Below are 27042 nucleotides of genomic sequence, written 5' to 3'. Positions count from 1 at the left end.
ACTGCTGAAGACAGTAGCTTTAAATCAATCCCCAGAGATGACCCGGACACTGGAAACCAATCTCGTCGGCCTCTGGCAACAAACTCCTGAAACGTTCCATCTGGAAGCGAGAAGATGCGTCAGCGATATTGTTTTGCTTCCCTGGGACAAATTTCGCCTTAACCCAGATGTTTAATCTCAGGCATAAAAGAACTAAGTGACGTAATAATTTAACAACCAACAGAGATTTGGAGGAGAGGCAGTTTACCGCAAAAATCACCCCTTTATTGTCAGTATGAATAATTATTCTTTTGTTTGAAAACTGCTCTCCCCAAAGTTCTAATGCCACTAATACCGGAAAGAGTTCCAATAAAACAATATTTTTAGTTGCTTCTTTTGTCCTCCAATCTTGAGGCCAAGACCCGCAGCACCAATGGGTTTTGAAGATGGCTGCAAAACCCAATGACCCAGCTGCATCAGTATGTAGGTTCAATTCAGAAGCTAACAAAAATTCCTCTTGAAAAAATGATTTCCCATTGTAGCCTTCCAAGAAGACGGACCAAACCAACAAATCATCTTTAAGGTCCGAGGTCAACCGGATATGAGAATATGGAGATTTGAAGCCTGACATCACCATAGCTAATCTTCTAGAAAATATCCGGCCCATCGGCATAATTCTAGTTGCGAAGGCCAGCAAACCTAAAAATGACTGCAATTCTTTTAAAAGAATTTTTTTTCTTCGCAAAAAGAAAGCGATGGAAGATTGTAACCTCTCAATCTTGAGCATTGGAAGCCTACATTGAAAAAGATCAGAATCAATTGTAACTCCTAAAAATTCAATAACACTAGTAGGACTAACCGTTTTCTCCTCGGCCAGTGGTATACCAAAAAATGAAGCAATAGAGAAAAATAAGGACAAAAGATTGGAACAGACTTGGAGATCAGCAGGACCGATAAAAAGGAAATCGTCTAAATAATGGACTGTTCCTTCAAAACCTGCTTCCTTGCTGATCACCCAATGAAGAAAAGTTGAAAAATTTTCAAAATAAAAACAGGACAGGGAACAACCCATAGGGAGGCACATATCGAAAAAGAAAAACCCTTGAAAACAAAAACCTAATGAATTGTAAGACTTGGGGGAAATAGGCAGCAACCTGAAAGCTGATTGGATATCTGCTTTTGCCATCAATGCCCCACGCCCAAATTTCTTGACCAACTTTACCGCATCATCCAGTGTGGCATACTGCACTGATGACAAAGACAGATCGATATCGTCATTCAACGAACTACCTGCTGGAAATGACAAATGGTGGATAAGTCTAAAACTATTGGGTTCTTTCTTCGGTACCAGTCCCAATGGGGAAATTCTGAAATTTTTAAAAGGTGGAGTCAAGAAAGGCCCAGCAATCCTGCCGGCTGAAATTTCTTTACAAATTTTTTCCTTTACCACCTCAGGGTACTGAAGCACAGACTTCAAGTTATTGACTAACTTGCACCCATTACCAGTGAAAACAGGTAACTCAAAACCAAAAGAAAAACCTTTAATTAGCATTTGAGCTCTCTCCTGATCTGGATATAGAGCTAGCCAATGCAGCATGTTTGCTATTTTCACCGGCGTGTGTGCTTTTGGGAAATTCTCTTCCTGCGTGCGTGTTGGTGGCTCTTTTAAAACATTTTGCCACCGGGTGTGACCCGGCGCAAAAGGAACATTCGTGACGATATTTACACGAGTTGAGCCACTTACACTGCGCCTCATTGAATGCAAAGCACACCCCTTTTTTGTACATTGGGTTGGGGCTGGACAAGCTAACCTGTGGTTTAGGAAAAGTGGGTCTGGTTGGAGCAATTAAATTGAGCCATAAGCCCACATCTTTCATGCCCCACTTCAAGTTAGGATAAACAGAAATTTTTTGGCGGAAAGATTCATCATAATGAAACCAACCTAATCCGCCAAAACTCCTGTAGGCCTCCAAGATATGTTCCAAATGTTGGAAAAGGCTGAACATTTATTAGGGTATTTCTCTCCCATTACTGAAGAATAGATACAGAACGCCTGTAACCAGTTAAAAAATGACCTGGTTACAGGGCGTTTTCTATCTGAATCATCAACCTTTTTATCATCTTTAACCAAAAACTCCTTACTATTAGGAAGTAAAGAAAGTAAGTCCAGGTATTCACCTTTCCAGATCTTCTCCTTAATTGAATTGGAAAGGTGAAACCCAAGAGGGGACATCTCACAGGGTAAGACTTCCTTGTCGCATGACTCAGGGACAGAAGCACTAGTAACCAACTGAGAAGTTTGCAACTGATTCATATTTAAATTTGACACTATATTGCTGGACCTATTGTCTGACCAGACTGACAAAGGGGAAGCAGTGCTATGACTAAGCGATTCAGATATACTAGATAAAGACTGCAAAATTTTTTCAAACATATTACCTGTAGATAACTCACCTGGCTGCTGCTCTAATGCTGCTGCCTGTGAGTATTGCCTGTCCCTATCCAAAGCCTCTGCCCTTGGACTGCTCACCCTGCTCACTGGGATCGTTGGTACACCTGAGGGCAGCCTGGAAGGCCTGCACTCCTGTTCTCCGGCTGTAGCGGGGGGCGTGGCCCGAATGTCCCCGTCTGTGGGAGAAAGGAAAGCACACCTACCCGAGGGGGAGGGGCGCAGTGGCCGCCCCCTCCCCTCAATGCCCCGAATGGGCGACGGGGAGAATTCCTGCCGGCGTTTCCGGGTCCTTCCTCCGATCCGTCTTGACCCCGGCGCCTCGCCGCCCCGACTGGGCCCAGCTCCGCTGGATTCTTCTTCCTCCGGGAAACGAAGGTCCGCCTCCGGCCGAAACGAAGCTCCAGATGCCGCCTCCATCCTCGATCTGCCCCGCTCCACTGGAATGCTTCCGGCGAGGCTTCCGCTGCGTTCTTCGGGGTGTAGGCCGCGCGCCGGCGGCCATCCTTGGCACCCGGCCGACGATGTCTTGACTCGGCGGCTGTTCCAGTAAGAGCACCTCTTCCTCCGGCGGCGGCAGGAACTCCGGCGACTGCTGGAACTCCGGCGGCGGCTGGACCCCGGACATCTGCTTGCCTCTCGACGTGGGACGAAGCTCCGGTGATTTCTGCGACTCCGGCGGTGCTTGGACCCTGGTCGGCGGCTTGACTCTCGGCGGTGGCTGGACCTCTGGCGATGGCGGTGGCTGGAACTCCGGCGCTGAACGAGACTCCGGCGCCGGCTCCTCTTCTTCCGCTCCGGACATCTGGAGGCATTTCTTCAGCCACTCTTCTCCGCCTTCGGCCGCCGCTTTCTCCAGGAGTCTTCTCACGAGAGTCTTCATCTCCTACTGCGGCTGGCGAGCTCTGTATTAAAGCTCAGTATTATAGCTCCGAGCTCGCCAAGCCGCTCAGAGACACTGAGGAGACCGAAGCCACGCAGCCCTTTTTATATGCCTGAGTCTCTGACGTAGCCGCACGTGCCTCACGTGTCTCCCGCCCAGCTGACGCGTGACTTTCCCGCCTAGCTAGGATTGAAACTAACCAATCCAAGCGCTTCCCGCCGAAAAATTCAATTCAAAATGCCGCTGCTAAAAACAACTAGCGGCGATTCCGCTACACTAACGCACTAATTTAAAACCTGACAACGATACCCGCAGCCACACTCCCATGCCGTCTAGGCATATATTATGCCCAACTGACATTACAGTTCTGATTGGAATTTTGGCGTTTCTACAGGCAACCTTCGAAGTGCACTTCTAGCTTCATCCCACTCTCCCTATCTCCTGTAGAGCAGGCCTCACACTTGCATTGAGCATTAGAACAAAGTCACAGACACAAAAATGGAGATTTTGAAAAATGTATTTGGCCGTTGCCATTAGCAACCAGGTCGGTTACCCAGGGCGACATCCCGGGCAAGCCCCCAAATGTAGCACTACTCCCAAGGGAGCTGCTGAGTGTGGGTTCCCCTGGGTTACCATTAGCAACAGCAGTACATTTAAGCATGTTTCCAAGTGTGATTACCTCAGACAAGAACCAGTCCAGTTTCTTTGGTTTTTAGGGTTTATTGAGAACTTGAATAGGAGAAGGGATGAGTGTGACACTTCAACAACTGAACTATGCACAAAATAGGCAGGGACTATACAGAACGGCTGATTGATGCTGGTTAACGCTGACTGACGCTGGTCACGGCTAGGCCGCTTACTTTAACTTCACCTTTGACTGTGATAAATAATTGAGGCTCCCTAAGGTACCCCTTCCTGAGGTAGCTGACTTGTAGTGCAGACTGTACTGTTGAGACACTTCAGGGCCCTTCCCGGCGCCCTCTTTACTCCTTATTCTTCAGGGCTTCACAACTTGGCACCCCCTTTACTGCAACATCCCGAGTTAGCTGGCTTCCTGATCCCCTTGACCTCTCTGGAGTGGTCCCCTCTCTTAGGCAGACCCCTGGGCAGATCTTGAGTACTCACAACACTGGTTTTCCAGAAGAATCCTTCCCCACAGCTCCACTTGGTCAGCACACACTAGATCCTCCACAGCACAGCTCATCCCCTGGTCCCTAGGCCGACTGTCTGGACCACTTTCCGCAGCAAAAGGGGGAGAGACAGCCGTCACCCTCCTCCTGGGACCTGGCTTCCCACCCAAAGACACCCTGTCACATGCTCCCTTCCTATTTATGTCCAATCCCAGGATGCATTGCAGGAATGTCCTCCCCCTGGAACTGACATAAAACAGAGTGTGCCACTGACTAGGTTTGCTCCACTGTCCAATAAGGTTCCTCATTGGCTGCAGTGGGGACACTCCCTCAGACCCAGTGAATCACACTTAGAAACTTGTGACAGGCTAATCAGACCCTCCTGATAAGCAGAACAGGGTCACAGATATGTTTTACCTGGCACCTACCTAGGAGGGTGCTACATAGGTTTTTGTTAGTACAGGTAAAAATTAGTTTAGCTCAGAGCCTACACAATGAATCTAGGTCAGGGTTCAGTGACTCAGGGCTGGATGACTCATCTGGCAGCTCTCTCTGGCACTTCCTCCTGGTCTGGAAGTTTGTAGAAACTTCCATAGCTGGAGGGTGAGAGTAAGGAGGGGCTGCCATGTACTGTATATATATATATATGAGGCCACGGCAAATCCTCAGCATTGGGCCGGTAGGGGGCAGAGCTTACCTCATAAATAGATATGGGCCATGCCAGCAGTGGCAGTTGGGTGGAAGATGGAGATGGAGTGCTGAGGAGACTGTCCGTGACCCTTTAGGATGCCCCCTAGTCTGGGGGGGGGGGGGCCAGGGGGACTCAAGCCAGGGCTTGGGTGCTGTAAAGAAACTGCCAAAGCACACGGAGGAAGCCCTTCCTGCCGGCACAGGAGTAAGGAGAGAAGACAAAAGGAGCAGGTCAGCACTACTGGGAGATCTCCTGAGAGTCAGCCAGGTGGGCTGGTGAGTGTCAGTCTGGAGAACTGCAGGGCTATCTAAAGGGGCTGCTGCAACCAGGCAGATTGGCAGTGCCTGAAGAGGTGGTGCTGGGATTAGTAGTCACAGGAGTGATGCAAACTGGACACTGAAACTCTGGTACACAACAAAGGGTTGCCTCGGGTTCCTGCCTGTAATAGGTTATTGCTTTAATCTGACTGAGTGACTGTTTAATATTCGTAGTGTTCCAGCTGGGTACTGCAAGCAAGTGCTAGAGGAAGAACTGGCGCTGTATGTAGAGACTGTATATAGGAAGAGCTGTCCCAGAAGATTGTTGTTGAAGCCAAATGCACATCCCATAATCTCCTATCCCTATTTCTTTGTGATTTAAATGTTCATTACATGTTGAGGACTGGAGAGCTGGAAACTATATCTGCATGCTGACTGACTGGCGGCACTAAAAAACTCTTATTGGCCTACTTTTCATTAATGAGGTTTGTGTTACAATGTGGAGAGACATTTTCACTGTGAGCGGTTAGTCACTGTTGTCCAAGGAGTTTTGCACAAGTTTGTATACATTGAAGAATTGTTGAAGCTCACGGATTATTTGCCAGATCAGAATCTGCTTAACCACTTGCCGACAACTATTTACGTCGGCAGTCAGACCCTCACAGGCAGAGCGACATAGGGCTACGTCGCTAGCCTGTGAGGGTCTAGGGAGCGAGCGCGCGCCCCCGGAGGCGCGCTCCCACTCCCGCGTGGTCACGGACCCACCCCTGCGCGTGTGATCGGCGGACCCGATGTCCGCTGGTCACTCGCGATTGTCAGGTGGAGAGGGAGAAAGTCAGGCGGATGATGTAAACAAGCCGCCTGTCATTCTCCCCTGTGTATGAATGGTGATCATACGGTTCTACTATGTAGGACCGTTGATCACTGTTCATACACCTCAAGCCACAGCTAATCACAGTTAGAATCACGCCCCTAGGGACACACATAACCCCTCCCTCTCAAAAAAGTTAACCCCTTCACTGCCAGTGTAATTTTACAGTAACAGTGCATATGTATAGCACTGATTGCTGCAGTAATGTCACTGGTAACCCCAAAAGTGTCAAAAATGTCAGTCAAGGGTCCGATCTGTCCGCCGCAATGTCGCAGTACCGCAAAAAAAAAAAAAAAAACGCAGATCGCCGCCATTACACGTTAAAAAAAAAACAACAAAAATGACAAAAATCTTTCCCTTAGTTAGAAAACGCAAAAACTTTTGCGCAAACCAATAAAAATACGCTTTTTGCGTTTTTTTTTTACCAAACATATGTAGCAGAAAACAAATTGGCCTAAAATGTTAAAAAATTTTGATTTTTAAATTTTTTTGGGGGGGGGAATTGCATATAAAAAAATTTGAAAAATATTGTTATTTTTGCAAAATTGACGCTATTTTTTTGTTTATAGTGCAAAAAGTAAAAATCGCACAGGGGATCAAATACCACCAAAAGAAAGCTCTGTTTGCGGGAAAAAAAGGACGTCAAATTTGTTTGGGTACAGCGTCGCACGACCGCGCAATTGTCCGTTAAAGTCACGCAGTGCCGAATCGCAAAATAGGCCCTGGTCAGGAAGGGGGTAAAATCTTCCGGGGCTTAAGTGGTTAAGATTCAAATTGGACTGTATAGGGGACTTTCACTTAATCACTTCATATTTCACGTGTTCCAAATTTGGAATTTTTATCCAGGGCTTATTTTTGTTTGCATTATTTTGCAGTTTCATATTTACTTTTATGTTTGTAGTGTGGAGCTATTTGATTGTGCTGAGGTTTATGTGTGTCTGTGAGACCCTTGCTTGTGACAACTTTTTTGAGGGAAATCTATTAGCAAAAGTATGTAGGCATAGAACACAACGCCTGATGTGCCCCCTTAAAGGAGAATTATAAAAACAATTATTTATTTATTATTTATTATTAATTAGTTAAACCGAGTGTTTTTTTTTTTTTTTTAACCACTTCTATGAAAGGTTTAGCACTGGGAAACACTTTAACCAGTTCTGGCCCGGAAGATTCGGCACTGCATTACTGTAACGGAAAATTGCGCGGTCGTGCGACGCTGTACCCAAACAAAATGTGCGTCCTTTTTTTCCCACAAATAAAGCTTTCTTTTGGTGGTATTTGATCACCTCTGCGATTCTATTATAAGCGCTATAAACAAAAAAAGAGCGACAATTTTGAAAAAAAAAACAAAAAACAATATTATTCACATTCTGCTATATGATATTCTCAAAAAAAAAAATTTAAAAATCAATATTCTTTTACATTTTAGGCCAATTTGTTTTCTGCTACATAAAAAAAAAATTGGTAAAAAAAAAATTGCTATAAGCGCATTTTGATTGGTTTGCACAAAAGTTATTGGGTCTACTAACTACGGGAAAGATTTATGTAATTTTTAATGTTTTTTTTTTTTTTTTTAACTGGTAATGGCGGCGATCTGCGATTTTTTGCAGGACTGTGACATTGTGGCGGACAGATCGGACCCCTAACTGACATTTTTTACACTTTTGGGGGTACCAGTGACATTACTACAGTAATTAGTGCTAAAAATATGCCCTGTTATTGTAATAATAACACTGGCAGGAAGGGGTTAACAGTATAGGTGATCAAGGGGTTAAATGTGACCCTAGGGGAGTGATTCTAACTGTGGGGGGGGGGGGGTTGGACTTGTGAAATGATCATAGAGGCAAGCGATCCTATATAGCAGGATCACATGAGCTCTGTGATCATTGCAGGGGGAAGAACGGTCAGCTATGTTTGCATCAGCCGTCCATCCTTCTCTCTCAGGGGGGAGAGATCACGGGTGTCAAACGGCAATCGGAGCCACCTGACACCCGCATCGGCTTCCCCGCTAATGATCTGGAGCGCGCGCGCGCCCCCTATCGGCTTTCAGGAGAGTGACGTAGACCTACATCGCTTTGCCTGTCCATGCCACCCTGCACCAGTGAAAAGGCGGCGGGTGGTCCGGAAGTGGTAAAAAAAAAAAAAATTATATATATATATATACTGTATTTATATACAGTTTATATATTTATATATTTTTATATATATTATATATAAATATAGATCAGACCAAAATGAGGGACAAATGAGGAGTAAAGAAGGGCATAGGGACTTTGCTTTAAATCAGGGACAGTCCCTCAAAATCAGGGACAGTTGGGAATTATGCACAGCAATCGAAGAATATTTTTTATTAGGCATAAGGTCGCCCAGGTTTTGTTTATCCATAACCCTAAAGCCTCTCCCACTATTAACAGTTTGGCCACACTCAATGCCCGGCATCTCACAGTGCGTCCGCCACATTTCCACTCTCTTTGGGATGCCAAAAGTGCCTCAGTTTTCTGTACAAACCCAACAAAGACATCAAGTTCTAAAGTTGGGAGGTGCGGTATTATTTACAGAATCACCAGATGAAATCAAAGGGAAAAGACCTGTAAAAAGAAAACAAATGCAGCCACTACATTTTAGGATTGGTAAGCTGAAATATATTACATTTTTCCCTTTGAGTTTAGATTAACCACTTGCCGACCGCCCATAACACATTTACTGCGCAGAATCAAGTACTGTATACTGTATATACGTACTTCTGAGTTTTTGCCGTGAGTGTGTGCCATAGACGGCTCGCTTCCGCTGTGATTTTACACTGCAGGTCCCACGGACCTGATGTCTGCCGGCACCCGCCGTTTGTTCGGTACACTGACAGAATTCCAGTCTGCCTATGTAAACAAGGCAGATTGCCGTTCTGTCAGTACAGAAGGCAAGGATCCTGTGTTCCTGTAAAGCAGGGGCACTGATCTGTGTCTTCCAGTAGTAAAAGCACCCCCCCCCCCCACTACACTGAAACATTAGCTAGGCACACATTTAACCCCTTGATCACCTCATGTTAACCTCTTCCCTGCCAGCGTCATTATTACAGCGACAGTGCATATTTTTTAGCACTGAATCACTGACAAAAAAGTGTCAATTAGTTTCCGATTCGTCCGCCGCAATATTGCAGTCCCGCTATAAGTCGCTGATCGTTGCCATTACTATTTAAAAAATAAATAATTAAAAATATCCCAGTTTATAGATGCTATAATTTTTGTGCAAACCAACCAATATATAAGCTTATTGGGAATTTTTTTTTCATTTACCAAAATATGTAGCAGAATACATATTGGCCTAAATTGATGAAAGGATTTGATTTTTTTTTTTTTTTACTTTTTTTTTAAATGTTTTATAGCAAAACTTAAAAAAAAAAAAAAAAAAAAAGTGTTAGCTCTCTATTTTAACTGCACATGAAATTGTGTAATTAAAGCTTCTTTTTTTTTTGATTGTGCTGAGGTTTATGTGTGTCTGTGAGACCTTTGCTTGTGACACAGCCACACCTCCCAACTTTTTTGAGATAGGAACAAGGGAAACAAAGCAAAAGTATGCAAGCACAGAACACAACCCCTGACATGACCCCTTAAGCCCGCATTCACACTGCAGCAGCACGACTCTGTACTACTTCGGGGGCGACTTGTGAAGTCCCGTGCACCGCGACTTCGGCGCGACTTGCACGGACTTCATATAATGAATGTCTATGCAAGTTGCTCCGAGGTTGCCCAGAAGTAGTACAGGACCCTTTTTCTAAGTCGGAGCGACTTGTGTTGCTCCAATTAGAACGGGTCCTGTAGCACTGCATGGACCGCGAGGGACCGCGACTTGTCAGGCTGACAAGTCGCCTGACAAGTCGCGTTAGTGTGAATGGAGCCTAAAGGAGAATTATAAGATTAGTTAAACCCAACAAGTGTTTTTTTTTTTTAAACCACTACAATTCCTTTATACAGTAATCCCCCGCTACATCGCGGTTCAGTTTTTGCGGTCCCGGTAATTCGCGTTTTTTTTGTAATGTTATTTTACTATATAAATCATTAAAAATGAAAGATTTTTGTGTTTTCTATAGCTCTTGCTCTGTCTCTTAGTATCTTTTATGTGTTTAAATGAGTTTCTATTGTTTTAAAAGTGTGTTTAACCACTTGCCGCCCGCCCACCGTCAAATGACGGCGGGACGGTGCGGCTATTATCCTGGGCGGACGTCATATGACGTCCGCCCATTCAAGCACGGCAGGCGCGCGATCGCGGGCGCGCCGCCGTGCACTGCCGGTGTCGGTGTGTCCCCGGGACACAGCCGGTCACCGGCAGGGGGGAAACAGCCAATAGGCATGGCTGTTTCCCACGTGATCGGCTGTGTTCCAATGACACAGCCGATCACAATGGAGGCGGCCGGGAGATGACCGCGCATGCGCGATCGGGAGCGCGCAGCGCGGTCATGTCGGTGGCACTGTGTTCCGTAGGAACACAGCTGTCACCGGCGGTAGTAAACAGTCACTGACAGTGACTGTTTACTAAGTGATCGGCTGTGAATCCATTCACAGCCGATCAGAAAATGTAAACACAGAGCAGTAACTCAGTGTTACTAGCTCTTCTCTCCTCATACAGTTTCCAGTATGAGGGGAGAAGAGCTAGAAATAGTGAGTTACTGCTCTGTACACATGTAAAAAGTAAAATCACACTAAAATCACAGTAATAAAGGTCCCCACACAGTCCCCAGCCCCCCCCCAATGTCACCTGTCACCCAACAGTCACCTCATCAGTGCCCAGAAATTGACACCCATAACGTTCACATGTGAGCGCAACGATCGCGGGCAAAATCACCGCGATTCTGCCCGCGATCCGGAAATCATTGCAAATTGCGGGACGCCTGTGCGTTGCCCGTGATTTGCAATAGCACCCCAAACGCTGTGCGATGTTGCCGCCATTTCCGCCTGCCGAATCGCAGTAACATCGCGCAAACATCGCATGACGCCCAAAAAAGTACAAGAGTTTCTTTGGGGCGTCATGCGTTGTTTGCGTGATGTTACCGCGATTCGGCAGGCGGAAATCGCACCAACATCGCACAGCGGGCAACGCACAGGCGTCCCGCCATTTGCAATGATTTCTGGATCGCGGGCAGAATCGCAGTGATTCTGCCCGTGATCGCTACGCTCACATGTGAATGTAGCCTAAAGTTCACCGGTCACCAGAGACTGCCATCAGTACCGCCGTGCACCATCGCCCGTCACCTGTCACCCATCAGTGACCATCGCCCCGTCACCTGTCACCCCATCAATCACCGTCACCTGTCACCCCATCAGTCATCGTCATCTGTCACCCCATCAGTCATCGTAACCTGTCACCCCATCAGTCACCGTCACCTGTCACCCCATCAGTCATCGTCACCTGTCACCCCATCAGTCACCGTCATCTGTCACCCTATCAATCATCGTCACTTGACACCCCATCAGTGATCGTCACTTGTCACCCCATCAATCATCGTCACATGTCACCCGGTCAGTGATTGTCATCTGTCACCTCATCAATCATCGTCACCTGTCACCTCATCAATCATCATCACCTGTCACCCCATCAGTCATCATCACCTGTCACCCCATCCGTCATCGTCACCTGTCACCCCATCAGTCATCGTCACCTGTCACCCCATCAGTCATCGTCACCTGTTTGCCATATACATGCAATCACTTACTGACCGCCTAACGAATATATGCGTCGGCCATTAAAAGCTAAATACTGTGGTTATGGCAGCAGATAGCCCCCATAACCCCGGTATTTTTTGAAACGGCGGGCGGTCGGCTTTCAGATAAGGGTGGTCCCAGTGGCGGATTCGCCGCGGAATTACCCTTACGGTGCAGGGGAAGAGGTGCCCCCCCCCCCTCCTGCCGCGTCCCAGACGTTTTCCCAGCTTACCGGACCCGCCGGCAGCGGGGAAAACTATCCGGTCCCGGATCCTCAGAGACAGGAAGTCGAGTGAGGGCAAGATGGCCCTCACTCAACTCTATGGTCTTGGAGGACCGGAGCTACGTCAAAAGACGTTGCCTAGCAACCGGTTTAAAGGGCCGCTTTTTTTTTTTGCTTTTTTTTTTTTCCTCTTTCAACAATTTTTTTTTTTTTTTTGCTTTTTTAGTGTAGTTGTGAGGTGTGAGGTCTTTTTGACCCCAGATCTCACAATAAAGAGGACCTGTCATGCCTATTTCTATTACAAGGGATGTTTACATTCCTTGTAATAGGAATAAAAATTATCAAAACATTTTTTTTTTTTAAACTGTGTAAAAATAAAAAAATAATAAATAAAATAAATAGGAAAAAAAAAAAAAAAAAAAATTAAAGCGCCCTGTCCCCGTTAGCTCGCGCGCAGAAGCAAACGCATACGCAAGTCCCGCCCACATATGTAAACGGTGTTCAAACCATACATGTGAGGTATCGCCGCGATCGTTAGAGCGAGAGCAATAATTTAAGCCCTAGACCTCTTCTGTAACTCTAAGCTAGTAACCTGCAGAAATTTTTAAAATGTTGCCTATGGGGATTTTTAAGTACCAATGTTTGGCACCATTCTGTGAGCATGCGCAATTTTGAAGCATGACATGTTGGGTATCTAATTACTCGGCGTAACATTATCGTTCACATTATGGAAAAAAAATTTGCTAAATTTACTGTTTTCTTATTTTTTAGATCAAAAAAGTGATTTTTTTTCAAAAAAATCGCATTTGGAAGACTGCTGCGCAAATATGGTGTGATAAAAAATATTGCAACGATCTCCATTTTATTCTCTAGGGTCTCTGCTAAAAAAAAATATATAATGTTTGGGGGTTCCAAGTAGTTTTCTAGCAAAAAAATGATTTTAGCTTGTAAACACCAAGTGTCAAAAATAGGCCCAGTCTTAAAGTGGATAAATGGACAACTTTGTGTAAAGCGCTACTTGGATGTTAGGCCTATGTATGTGGCCAGGCTGTGAAAAAGTGTTACACATGTGGTATCGCCATACTCAGGAGGAATAGCAGAATGTATTTTGGGGTGCAATTTTTGCTATGTACATGCTATGTGTTAGAAATATTGCATAAATGGACAGCTTTGTGTAAAAAAAAATGTGTTTTCATTTTCTTTCCACATTTTCCAAAAACTTGTGGAAAAAAATGACATATTCAAAAGACTCATTATGCCTCAAAAATTATACGTTGGGGTGTTTGCTTTCCAAAATGGGGTCATTTTATAGGGGTTTCCATTGTCCTGGTGCTCCAGGGCCTTCAAAAGTACGATAGGTTGTCAGGAAATTATATGTGAAATTTGTGCTCCTAGAATGCCGGACGGTGCTGGTTGGATGTTAGGCCTCTGTATGTGGCCAGGCTGTGAAAAAGCCTCACACATGTGGTATCGCCATACTCAGAAGGAGTAGTAGAATGTGTTTTGGGGTGTAGTTGCAAGTATACATGTGCTGTGTGAGAGAAATAACCTGTTAATACGGCAATTTGTAAAAAAAAAATAAAATAAAAAAAAAAATCTTCATTTTGCAAAGCATTGTGGGAAAAAATTACAACTTCAAAAAACTCACCATGCCCCTTATTAAATACCTTGGAATGTCTACTTTCCAAAAAGGGGTCATTTGGGGGGTATTTGTACTTTCCTGACTTTTTAGTGTCTCAAGAAATGAGATAGGCCTTCAGTACATCAGGTGTGATCAAGTGTGATCAATTTTCAATGATTCGCACCATAGCTTGTGGACTCTATAACTTTCACAAAGACCAAATAATATACACTTACTTGGGTTATTTTTACCAAAGATAAGTAGCAGTATAAATTTTGGCCAAAATTTGTGAAGAAAAATTACTAATTTGCAAAATTTTATGACAGAAACAAAGAAAAATGCGTTTTTTCACAATATTTTCAGTCTTTTTTTATTTATAGCACAAAAAATAAAAAACCCAGTAGTGATTAAATACCATCAAAAGAAAGCTCTATTTGTGTGAAAAAAAGGACACAATTTTTGAATGGGTACAGTGTTGCATGACTGAGTAATTCTCAGTCAAAGTGTGAGAGCGCTGAAAGCTGAAAATCGGTCTGGGCAGGAAGGGGGTGAAAGTGCACTGTAGGTAAGTGGTTAAAGACCTTAAAATGCTTTTACATGTACAGTGACAGTAAAAAAACATGCCTACAATGCATTTTAATAGGGTTTTTCTATTTCACGGAATTTCACTTTTGGCGGCTGGGTCCGGAACGTAACCCCCGCAATGGAGGGGGGTTTACTGTACTGGCTTTTAAATTTACAAATGCAGCAACTTAGAATTTGGATGAAAGGTTTAGCACTGGGAAACACTTTTTAAAATATAAAAAGTGCATTTTATATAAAACTATATAGATCAGACCAAAATGAGGGACAAATGGGGACAGAGGGACTTTTTTTTAAATCAGGGACAGTGTCTGATTTGTCTGACGCAATATCGCAGTCCCGCTATAAGTCGCTGATTACTAGTATAAAAATAAAAGAAATACAGTATCCCATATTTTGTAGACACTGTATATTTTGCGCAAACCAATCAATATACGTTTATTGGGATCATGTAGAATAAATATTGGCATAAATTAATAAAGGAATATGTTTTATAGCACAAAGTAAAAAATATATATATATTTTTTTTAAATTGTCAGTTGTTCTTTGTTTATAGTGAAAAAAAATTAAAAATGCAGAGGTGATCAAATACCATCAAAAGAAAGTTTTATTTGTGGTGGGGGGGACATAATTTTTATTCAGTGTCGCATGACCGCACAATTGTCAGGTAATGTAACGCAGTGCCGTATCGCAAAAAAAAAAAAAACCTGGTCAGCAAGGGGAAGGGGGTAAACCTTCCAGAAGTGAAGTGGTTAAACAAAAAAAAAAAAAAAAGAGGAGTTGTTACCAGTAGCAACCAAGCACGTTTTATCTATAAAATGATGAAAACATCACACAGGAATGTCTCTATGAGCAGGAGCTGACTTTAATACGGCTTCTACTATAGGTGAGAAAGTGCTTAAGACGCTGAGCGCCCCCTGAACTCGGAACTCTTGTTACACGGAATGTTTCCGGGGGGAAGCTTTAGCTGGCGTACAGGAAGCGCCTAGTGACATTCTCATGCTGGTGCAGAGGACAAGGCTGAGTGCTGTCACTGCAGGGCTGCTCTGTGCCTGTGTTTCGGGTGATCATGGCGGCAGTGTTGGGTCGGAGGTTGGTGTGTGTGGCTCGGGGCTCCTCTGTGACTGACAGGTGGGTGAGTGCTCGGGTATGGAAGGATAGTGTAGATGTGTGTCCTGCTGAGAAGAGATGGGCTCTCCTGTGCAGTGCTGTGTACACATGCATGCTTTGCTGTCACATCTTCTGTGATTTTTACGTTTTGCAGACAATGTTAGAGGTGTTGTAAAGGCTAGATTCGCTTTTAAGACCATGGTACACCCATATTGGTAGTCGTATGGTACAGATCAGACACCCCCACCTCCTGTGACAGCGTGTGCCCCCCTTCTGCACACCCAGTATGCACTTGTGGTGGAACAGTTAAAGCAGAGCCCCAGTCTCTGAAGTAAAAAATAAAGTCAGCAGCTGCTGACTTTTAATAAACAGACACTCACCTGTCCCACGATCCAGCGTTGTGCCCAACCCAGCCGTGTTCTCACAGTGTCCTCCTTCACAGGTGCCAGAATCTTCTCTATGGGCACCCGGCTATGACGATAAAAAAAAAAACGAAGAGATTTCCAGTCACAACTTACCAACCGAATTGAACTGTCTAACAGTATGCGTTAAAAACAGGGGTTTGGTTGCACACATTTGCAAATACATGTGTAAGCTGCAGGCCACGGCAAGGCACCCTGATATCTGCAGTCCCTAACTCTACAATTTAAAGAGTCTCTACAATGAGAGTACATGCATTTAAGGGGATAGGTGGAGGACAGGTGACTAGAGGGAGCCCACCCCTCCTTAAAGGCACAGGGTCACCCTGAACACCCAGCACATCGCACAATGGCGGCAAAGGTGTCAGTGCGTTGCCTGGCTCAATATGGATATCAATCCATACCGGCTATGACGGCTTGTGGCTTCACAGCTGGGTGCCCACTGCGCATGCACGAGCGGTGCTGTGCTCTGTGACTGGCCCCGAAGTCTTCTGGGACCTTTCATGTGTTGCAGAAGACTTCGGAAGGAAGAAGAACTTCCGATCACCTAAGGTGATGGAAGCAGAAGTGGGAGCGGGTACCTCTCCTGATTAGAGATGAGCTCAGGCGTGTTCTAGTTGCTACATGCCCGATCCTGCCAGGAAGTCAACCCTGCACTCCACTAATCACAGGCAGTGGGACATTTCCCAATCTGTGCAGCTGCGGATCGGATTGCTGTGTCGGCTTCCTGGCGGGATCGGGCACGTACGAACTCAAACACGCCAAGCTCATCCCTGCTCCTGATACTAATACATAGAGGCTATCTCCCATTTTTAAATGATGCAATGAACCCAGCTACATCCAAGTGCTGTTGGTGTTTGGGATCAACCAATATAGTTTTTTCAGGGCTGATACCGATTTTTCCAGACACCCTTGAGGCTGATATTAGGTGCGTGCTGATATTCTGTACATTTAACATTTTTATTTTTACACTGTCCTTTCAAATGTTTATTTTTTGATCACTTTTATTGCTGTCACAAGTAATGTAAACATCCCTTGTGACAGTAATAGGCAGTGACAGGTACTCTTAATGGAGGGATCTGGGGTCTTTAAGACCCCAAACCCCTCCTCTGCACGTAAAAGCATTCAAAATGTCAAGTTTGGCTGTTTTGAATACTGCCATTTTTTGAAAAAATCTGGCACCTTTAAGGCTCCAGTAACCGGAGGTTAAGTCATGACATCGCTTCTGGTTTACTACATCAGAGACCTGGTCAGAGCCGATTCCGGCTTTGTTCAGGTCTTCGGCCAGCTGACTGAACGCTCAGGACTCTCGGGGGGACAGGAGACCCGGACAGAGCGGCAGAAGGAGGAGGGATGTCCCCTCCTGATGCTTGTAATAACAGCTAAGCGGCTGATTAGTAGCATCAGTTGTTTTTGCAAGGAAGCTAACTAACGGCTCTGAAAAACGGTACCGGGGTGCTGCCTGTAGCTGCAGGCATCACTCCAGTACAACCACTTGAAGCAATATCGGCCATATCAGCAAGTTTGTTATCAATACTTGAAAAAAAGTAAATATCGGCCCCACCGATAATTGGTTGATCCCTACTTTGTATGGCTTTCATCGTCCCTCGCTGTATTAACATTTTTTGACGTGCAGTAAAATTTCTGTGTATTGGGACTTGGTTCTCAATTACATTTATGGTGTTCCCTCCATACAACTTCCTAAAGGTCCCTGGATATACCTCTTTAGCCACAGTGAACGACCCTTTACCTCGTCATCCTCTCTAGTCAGAACATTTCCACAATGGATACATGTGTGTCTTCTCACGGCCTGCCAAGTTCATCCTAAAACGTGGACTGCTGCATCTCTTCCGACTGTATCAGCTATATAAAACTGAAGTGAAATCCCTTCTATATCTGGAGAAACTTGACACCATTGTCCAAAATTATAGACAAAAAATACACATAAAAGAAAAAACTAGCAGGTGTGCTGGTCAACAGTTTAGTATTGCCCTCCAGGTGGCTATTGGTAATAATTAGCCAAGTCAAAGGGTTCTGCTGCTCTCTATGGCTCCTCTGTGTGGCATGAACACATCTAGACAAAAACACAAAAGAAGAGCGCAAAGCGGCCCTAGTGTAACTCCGCTTTAATATGGTAAAGTTAAAAACACTGCAATAGTCAAACTCATTGTTTGATGATAGATACAGCATAAGGATTCCACTGTGACCACACTCCTAAAACCACATCAAGATCCCGATAGGAGTGTGGAGCCGTGGACATTCAACCTAGCTGCCCAGATCCTGGCACTACTTTAGAGGCTATCCACCACCTCGTTCGACGTGCAGATCCTAATCCGCATGTGCCTGGTCCAGCCGACACTGCGCTCTGAGGACACACAAACCCACACGAGCAGGATACAGGGGGGAAGAGAGTGTGGATGTCACACAGTTGCCATGATAATGTGTTTGCCTTGTCCCGTACCCTGAGGTGGAATCCTTCTGCCGTATCTATCGTCAAACAATGTGAGTTTGCTATCATGTAATGACCAAATTTTGAGCAATAAATTGTTCAATGGACATAAATGAATCCATTTTTCTTTTGTTTTGTCACATATGCCTAGTGTGTGTGTATATATATATATATATATATATATATATATATATATATATATATATATATATAAAAATATATCAGCACAACTAAATAAAGTATTTAAGTATCAAAAAATGTTGTGGCTGCAATATCAAAGTGGTGAATCGCTACACATAAAATCAATAAATTTATAAAGTTATATCGCGCTACAATAAAGTGCTAATAACAAAGAATTGGTGTTCTATTAGAACAGCAAAAAATACTGTGCAGTGCAAAAAACAAAAGTTGCTGTGCAAAGGTGCAATAATTAAAAGGGTTGAAGAAATTAACAAATCAATCAACATAAAACATATGTGTCCATATGACTCCTTAGCTTGAACACTAAAATAACATGTCAAAATCAGCTTAATTGCATCAATTGAAAAGATAAATCAAAAGTGCAAGGTGCTAGTCCATTGAAGTGATTTCAAGTGAATAAACAGTCTCTAAAGTGCCAAAATGAGTGCAGCTGCCGCAATGGATCATTCAGGTGCTCATGATCCCACCACCAGTGATGGATGGCCTCTCACCTTATAATTTGACCAGTGTTTCACCACTAGGTCAAACAGCTTTATAGTATCTCCAGACAAATGGGTAGACTCGATCCTCTCATTAGGTCCTGAGCAGAGTTGTATAAAGTACTCGAAACCCATACTTGAGTAAAAGTACAAGTGCTCGATCAAAAAGTGACTTGAGTAGAAGTGGAAGTGCTCGATCAAAAAGTGACTTGAGTAGAAGTACTAAAGTATTCAACATTTTTTGTACTTAAGTATTGCAAGTAGTTTTTTTTTTTAATTTTGCTACTCAAGTACTGAAAGTAAAAGTACCAGTAGTTTTGAAAAAAAAATTGCTACTCAAGTACTGAAAGTAGAAGTAGAAGTACTGTGTTATGTAGTTATTAAAGAAAGAAGTCAAAAGTTTAAACATCATATTGTTTTTTATTATTTCAAATGCAGCTTTTATTTATACATACAGTAGCATTTATTTTCGTATGCGCTGATAATACACATGTTTTGAGCTTCATGAAACCTGCCATCTACTGTTCTGGCAGTGGTAATTTTTATAATAGTAACGAGTAACTATGCAGCACAAAGATAAAATATCGGAATAGAAGTATTGAAATCATTGAAAAAATGTAGTGAAGTAAAAGTGGAAGAAAAAAATTCTACTCTAGCAAAGTACAGATACCGCCTTTCGGTACTTAAGTACAGTAGTGAAGTAGTTCTACTTAGTTACTATACATCTCTGGTCCTGAGTGCTCCCTGGTTGCTGCACAGATAATTAGGGTGGCTCTGTCCTCACTGTATTTCCCCAGTCTCCATCATAAAATGGGAATAAATGGAAAACAAATCTAGTGCTCTCTGTATATAAGGTATTTATTAAATAATCCAAATATTAAAACTCACATTTGTAGGCACATAAGCTGTGCGGGCTGGGTAGGCATTGAATCGGTTTAGGAGACGCAGGAGAAGTTGTGTCCTGTAGCTAGATCTCGCCCGTGGTGTCTCCGCCCCCTAGACCTTTCAATTCATTGTTTGTTCGGCAGAATTTTCCAACCTGTTCCTTCGATTATTTTGGCTCTAAAAAGTTAACCGATTTTGTGCCCATTAACTGGACGAAAAACAAACAAACAAACAATCCAAATGGCAGATTTACTAATGATTTAACCACTTCCCGCAAACTGACGTATCTGTACATCGGCTTGAAGAAGTTGATGTACCCGGGTGATGCCTGCAGCCACAGACATCACCCTGATACTGTTTTTTTTAGAGCTGGCGGTCGGCTTTCTGGTGATAACAACCGATGCGGCTTAGCAGCTGCTCGGCTTTTATCCCAGCGAGCGTCCCCTCCCGCCGCCTTCCACCGCTTTGCCCTGGTCTCCTGTCCCACAGGGAGACCCGAGCAACCAGCCGGCATGTTTGCTCGCTGTTTGGAGTGCCAAACAAAGCCGGATTTGGCTTCGATCTGGTCTCTGATCATGTAATCTGGAAGCAACGTCACAACTTCACTTCCGGTTTACTCGGCTGCCAACGGTCAGTATTCAAAAATGCAGATTTCAGAGTTTTGAATACTTTGACGTGCAGTGTAGGGGTTTGGGGACTTTATGGAGATCCCTCCATAAAGAGTACCTGTCACAGCCAATTACTGTCAAAAGGGATGTTTACATTCCTTGTGACAGCAATAAAAGTGATCAAAAACTAAAATTGTTAAAAATAAATAGGAGAAAACATTTTTTTTATAGCGCCCCCTATCCCCGTGAGCTCACGCACCAAAGAAAATGCATACGTAAGTCGCGCGCGCAAATGTAAATAATGTTCAAATCACATGTGAGTTATCGCTACGATCATCAGAGTGAGAGCAATAATTCTAGCAAAAGACCTCTGTAACCATTATTTTTAAAGCGTAGTTTGTCGCCATTCCACGAGTGTGCGTAATTTTTAAACCGTAACATGTTAGGTATCTATTAGAGCTGCACGATCGTTAAAAAATTGCGATCTCGATTCACCCCCCCCCCCCCCCCCCCCCACACACACACTTCACGATGCTAAAACTACATTTCCTTGATTCTAGCAGAGCTGTTCTCTGCTCATTCAAAGCTGTCAAGAGAGAAAAAAAAAAAGACTCCGGCATAGGTTTATCAACATTGTTAAGGCTGCGTGATAACTATATAAAAGCAATGCTTTTCACATTCTGCTATATGACATTCCCAAAAAAAATGTAAAAATCTAATTTTTTTTTACCATTTTTTAGGCCAATTTGTTTTCTGCTACATCCTTTTGGTAAAAAAAAAAAAAAATCGCAATAAGCGTATTTTGATTGGTTTGCGCAAAAGTTATCGTGTCTACTTAGTACGGGAACGATTTATGTTTTTTTTTTTTTTTTTACGTTATTTTTTTTGCTGCACTGCGACATTGTGGCGGACAGATCGGACCCCTAACTGACATTTTTGACACTTTTGGGGGTACCAGTGACATTACTACAGTAATCAGTGCTAAAAATATGCACTGTTACTGTAATAATGACACTGGCAGGGAAGGGGTTAACCCTGTGGGTGATTAAGGGGTTAAGTGTGTGCCTAGGGGAGTGATTCTAACTGTGGGGGGGGGGGACGATGTGGCTTCTGAAATGACCATAGAGACATGTGATCCTATATAGAAGGATCACATGAGCTCTATGATCATTTCAGGGAGAAGAGCGGTCGGCTGTGTTTACAACAGCCGACCGCTCTCAGCAGGGAGCGATTGTGGGTGTCAGGCGGGAATCGGAGCCGCCTGACACATGCATTGGCTTCCCCGCTGCCGAGTGGGGGCGGGAGCGCGCCGCTGGCGGCGCGCCCTCGCCCCCTAGCTTCCTGCGCACGACCGAAGTACCTCTACGTCGGTTTGCACAGGAGAGCCACACTGCCACAGTAAATATGCAACGGGTGGTTGGGAAGTGGTTAAAGATGTAACACTGAGAATTGTGATCTTTATTCCAAGCAAAAAAAAAAATTGTGATTCTCATTTTATCCAGAATCATGCAGCTCTAGTATCTATTTACTCGGCGTGACATCATCTTTCACAATATTCAAGAAAATTGGGCTAACTTTACTGTTTCATTTTTTTAAATTGAGTGAAGTGTTTTTTTTTAAAAAAAAATTGCGTTTGAAAGACTGCTGCGCACATACCGCGTGACAAAAAATATTGCAATGACCGTCATTTTATTCTCCAGAGTCTTTACTAAAAGACCTAATTACTTAGGTTCTATGTAATTTTCTACCAAAAAATACATATTTTACCTTGTAAACAACGTGTCAGAAATACGCTTGGTCCTTAAGTGGTTAATAATGATTTTTCGGCTAGTGTAAGACAGTCCAACGTTACCTATGCTACAGGTTCATGACTTTTCTATATCTGTTTTGCATTACATCTATTTAAAGGGATTGTAAAGGCAGACATTTTTTTTTATCTTAATGCATTCTATTTATTAGGATTAAAAAAACTTTTGTGTGCAGCACAGGCCCTCAGCCCCCCTAATACTTACCTGAGCCCATCTTTATCCAGAGATGTTGGAGTGTCTCAGCTGCCCGGGACTCTTCTCCTCATTGGCTAAGACCGCGTTGGGACGTGATTGGCTCCCGCTGCTGTCAATCAAAATCAGTCAGCCATTTAGGAGAGAGAGGGGGCAGGGCCGGGTTGGGGCTCCGTGTCTGAATAGACACAGGGAGCTGCCGCTCGGGTGCCCCTACAGCAAGCTGCTTGCTGTGGGGGCACTCAACGGGAGGGAGGGGTCAGGAGCGCCGAAGAGGAAGAGCCAGGCTGCTCTGTGCAAAACCACTGCACAGAGCAGGTAAGTATAACATATTTGTTTGTTTTTATTTATTTTATTTTTTATTTATTTATTTTTAAACATTTTATTGCTAATAAAAGGAGCAGTAACATAAAACATGAAATGCAGATGGAAATACAGGCATAAATGGATAAACAATGCAATTACATCAACATAACATTTGACCACTATCCCAGCCTACACCGGATCAAAAGCAACCAGTCTCCGGGTAATGGGAAAACATAGCAAGCAACTATTCAGAAAGACCAGTGTTCGAGTGGGTATAATGGATACAAAGAGGAACCTTTGGGAAGGTTAAAACCCTTGGTCTGAGAAGTTGAGATGAGGTGGAATCCCAGTGGTGGGGGGAGTGTGAAGGCTTGCAAAATTACGGGAGGGATAGTTGTGGGCGTAGGTATTTTTTATTTTTAAATGAAACCTTACAATCATTTTAATCTAGGCTGGTAAAGCATTGAATCTTACTGCATGTTTTAGGTCACTGTAACCTATATATTAATCTACCTCTTTGTACTACTTCATTAAAAAAGCCTTTGTGTAATATTGATCTGTCCTTTTTGCCAACAGCCATATGTCTGCTGTGCTGTTTGTACGATGCAAGCAGACTGCTACATGGTGGGATGAACACCTTTCACAGGAAAACAAAGATTATCTAAAACGCGTAGCAGGACAGGAATATGATGCTATGACTGCTAGCAAACTGAACCCTCTCAAAGATGAGCCTTGGCCTATTAAACAATGGGAACCTGGTAAGTTTGGTGAAATGATCCCTATGTCTATGAAATTAATGTTTTAATACATTTAACAGATTTTATTCAACGGCTTGTTTAGTGTGCTATTACATTCTTTTGTTCATTTTTTTTCTCGAAAATAACTTTTACTAGTTATAGCCATAGAGGTTTATTTACTAAAGCTGGAGAGTGCAAAATCAGACTCACTTCTGCATAGAAACCAATCAGCCTCTAACTTCAGCTTGTTCAATTAAGCTATAACAATAAAACCTGAAACCTAATTGGTTTCTATGCAGAAGTGAGCCTGATTTTGCACTCTCCAGCTTTAGTAAATAAACCCCTATGGCTGCAACTAGTCCAACTCCATTACATTATGTAAACTGGATTACATAAGTAATTATTGTCATTAGTGGGTCAGCTGTGAACCGCAAAAAAAAAACAGCCAGCTCCCAATGATCTAAGAAAGATGGCAGCCCAGGGCCAGGCATGCAGCAGTAGAGAGGAAGATTAGATGCCATTTGAGGATTCAATAGCAAAAAAGGTAAAGGGGTATCAACAAATACTTCACCCTAGGATGTGCAAAAGGTGGTGTGCAGTTATGCCCCATACACACGTGCAGATTATCTGCAGACTTTTGTCTGCAGACTTACCTTTTCTATGTAGTGCAAGGGCCTGCCGGATTGCATACAAATTGAAAGTGTTTAGGTTTGACCTCATATTATATGGTTTTGGTAAGTCTGCAGACAAAAGTCTGCAGATAATCTGCACGTGTGTATGGGGCATTATTCACAACTTTACTGAAGGCCAGCAGAGATGTTACCATCAGCTGCATATATCCATAGATTAACCACTTTACCACTAGAGCATTTTGCTGTCTTACGTCTGGGCCACTTTTTGCGATTCGGCGCTGTGCGACTTTAACTGAGAATTGTGCGGTCATGCGACGCCGTACCCAAACGAAATTTACGTCCTTTTTTTCCCACAAACAGAGCTTTCTTTTGGTGGTATTTGATCACCTGTGCGATTTTTACTTTTTGCGCTATAAACAAAAAAAGAGCGTTTATTTTGAAAAAATAACAATATTTTTAACATTTTTTTATATGAAATTCCCCCCAAAAAAGATGTAAAAACCAATTTTTTTTTTAATTTTTGGCCAATTTGTTTTCTGCTACATATGTTTGGTAAAAAAAATTGCAATAAGCGTATTTTGATTGGTTTGCGCAAAAGTTATTGCGTTTACTAACAAAGGGAAAGATTTATGTCATTTTTGGTGTTTTTTCTTTTAACGAGTAATGGCGGCGATCTGCAATTTTTTTTGCGGGACTGCGACATTGCGGCGGACAGATCGGACCCTTGACTGACATTTTTGACACTTTTGGGGGTACCAGTGAGATTACTGCAGTAATCAGTGCTATAAATATGCACTGTTACTGTAAAAATGACACTGGCAGTGAAGGGGTTAATTTTATTGGAGAGGGAGGGGTTAATGTATGCCTGGTGCTTACTGACGTGTGGGGGGGGAGGTGACTGTGTGAGACAGGGACAGATCGGATGTCCAGCTATGCTGAACACTCCGATCTGTCACTCCCTGTCACTGAGGAGATCCGCCCGCTCTGTTTACACAGGCGGGCGGATCTCCAAACTGGATTCCCCGACGATCGGGGCAGAGCAGCGGCGATCGCCGCCGCTCCTCCCCTGGCCCGACTCCCGCTGTGAATGAAAACAGCGGGAGCACGCCTCCGGCGGCGCGCGAGCGCCGCCTACAGGGGGAGGAGTCTGGCGACGTAGGTCTACGTCGTCAGACGGGATCGTGCCACTTTGTCGCAGTAGTACTCCGGTACATAGCGGTAAAGTGGTTAAATATATGTTTAGCTTTAACCATAGGTAGGCTTTATTCTTATTTTAAAACTTTTACCAGTCTTGCTGGATGAATAGTGGCTGACATGCTTCCAGGGTATTATGCTGTCTCAGATTTCCTCTAGTTTTGGTCATGTGACCAGAAGGAATTTAGTGCCCACCCGGACCCATCACTGTTATCCAGCACCCCTATACCTCTCTAGTTTCCTTGGTTTCTTTCTGTACCATTGGGTCGCTACTGTGGGTGTGGGGGGGAACCTTTTAATGTGGATCACTGGGTGCCCTATGTTTGGGGGCACTTGGGGATTTCTCCTACTTATAGAAAAAGTGAAGTCTGCTTTTATATTATCCGCTGCTGTATGATATGCTGCTTATCTTGAATGAAATTATAAAATGTGTCACCTTCTCCTTATAATACCCCTGAAGAAAGGATTGAATTCTTCCTGAAACGCGACAGAGAAGTAGCAAAGACAATATCACTAATCTATGTACATTGTTCCATATACAGCTGTTCATTTTTCGTTTTCTTTGAATCATTTGTATTGTTGCTTTTATACCCATTATGTAATAAAACAGTTTTTTGGTGATTGTCCAAGTTGCCTATAAAGTCCCATAGAGTGTTTGGTGGTTACTATCTTTCCTCCAAGGTTTGGTTCTTAGCCATTCTTGGGTACTTTTAGCTGTATGTTTTGAGTTATTTCCTGTTTGGAGAACCCTTAACCTGGGACCTAGTCTTGAAGTTGTATTATGCCTGCACCTATGCAAGGCAACCCCTGTCAGATGCAGCACAGCAGCCCCAAAACATAACCAAGCCGCCTCCATGTTTCAAAGTAAGTATGATGATCTTTTCTTTGAAAGCTTCAGTTTTCATCTGTGAACATAGAGCAAATGTGACTTGCCAAAAGTCCCAGTGTTGTCGGATCTGTCCAAAGGACATTTTTCCAGAATCATTGTAGCTTGTCAATATGCAAATTACACTCTGGCTTTTATGTTTTTCCTTTAACAGTGAAGACCTCCTGGGTCCTTTTCCTTTTAGGCGTACTGTCTCTCTAAAAGCAACAGATGGTGAAATCACACTGATGTACCTTAACCTTGCATTTCAGCTTGAATCTCTTTGAAAGCTTTCATTGGCTACTTGTCCATCATGCACACTACCCTTCTGTTCAACCTGGGGTTATTTTTCCTCTTCTGCATTAGTCCAGGGTGGTTGACTACACTCCATGGACCCTAAACTTCTTATTTGCAACTCTAGCCATAGGAACATGAATCTGTTTGGAGTTGGTCTTATAGCCTTTACTTTTGATATGCTGGTCCATAACTTTCTTTCTGAACTCCTCAGTCAACTCTGTCCATTACTTTCTCTGGTGCATGTTCAGGGTGGTGCACACAGTGATGCCAAACAACAGAGTGACAACTTTTCTCCATTTTAACTATGTGATTCATTTAAGAAAAAAAAAAATCTATACTCCCCTAGGTAGATCTATTCCTGGCTCGATGCTGCATCTGTCCCTTGCCTGCTCTAAGACCCAGAACTGAGTGATCAGTCACTGGGCTGTGGAAGTGGGGACGCGTCAGAGTCAGCTGCCGGTCTAAGTATCTGGGTGGTTCCTGA

At 43.6% G+C, this 27042-nt stretch overlaps 1 protein-coding gene across 1 annotated transcript in view; it reads left to right on the top strand.

Moving 5' to 3' along the window:
- Window positions 1-15344: 15344 nt before the first annotated feature.
- The window catches only part of MRPL3 (mitochondrial ribosomal protein L3), a 185831-nt gene continuing 174133 nt past the window's right edge, over window positions 15345-27042 (top strand). The window contains exons 1-2 of the mRNA XM_082258377.1: window positions 15345-15507; window positions 23410-23591. Of these exons, the coding sequence (XP_082114503.1) occupies window positions 15446-15507; window positions 23410-23591 (244 nt within the window). The 5' untranslated portion in view covers window positions 15345-15445. The remainder of the gene's footprint in view (window positions 15508-23409; window positions 23592-27042) is intronic.

This window comes from Pelophylax lessonae, assembly GCF_965119305.1.
Source record: "Pelophylax lessonae genome assembly, chromosome: 5".
Lineage (NCBI taxonomy): Eukaryota > Metazoa > Chordata > Amphibia > Anura > Ranidae > Pelophylax > Pelophylax lessonae.
Note: the sequence above shows the minus strand (reverse complement) of the source record. Positions and strands in the feature narration are given on the sequence as shown.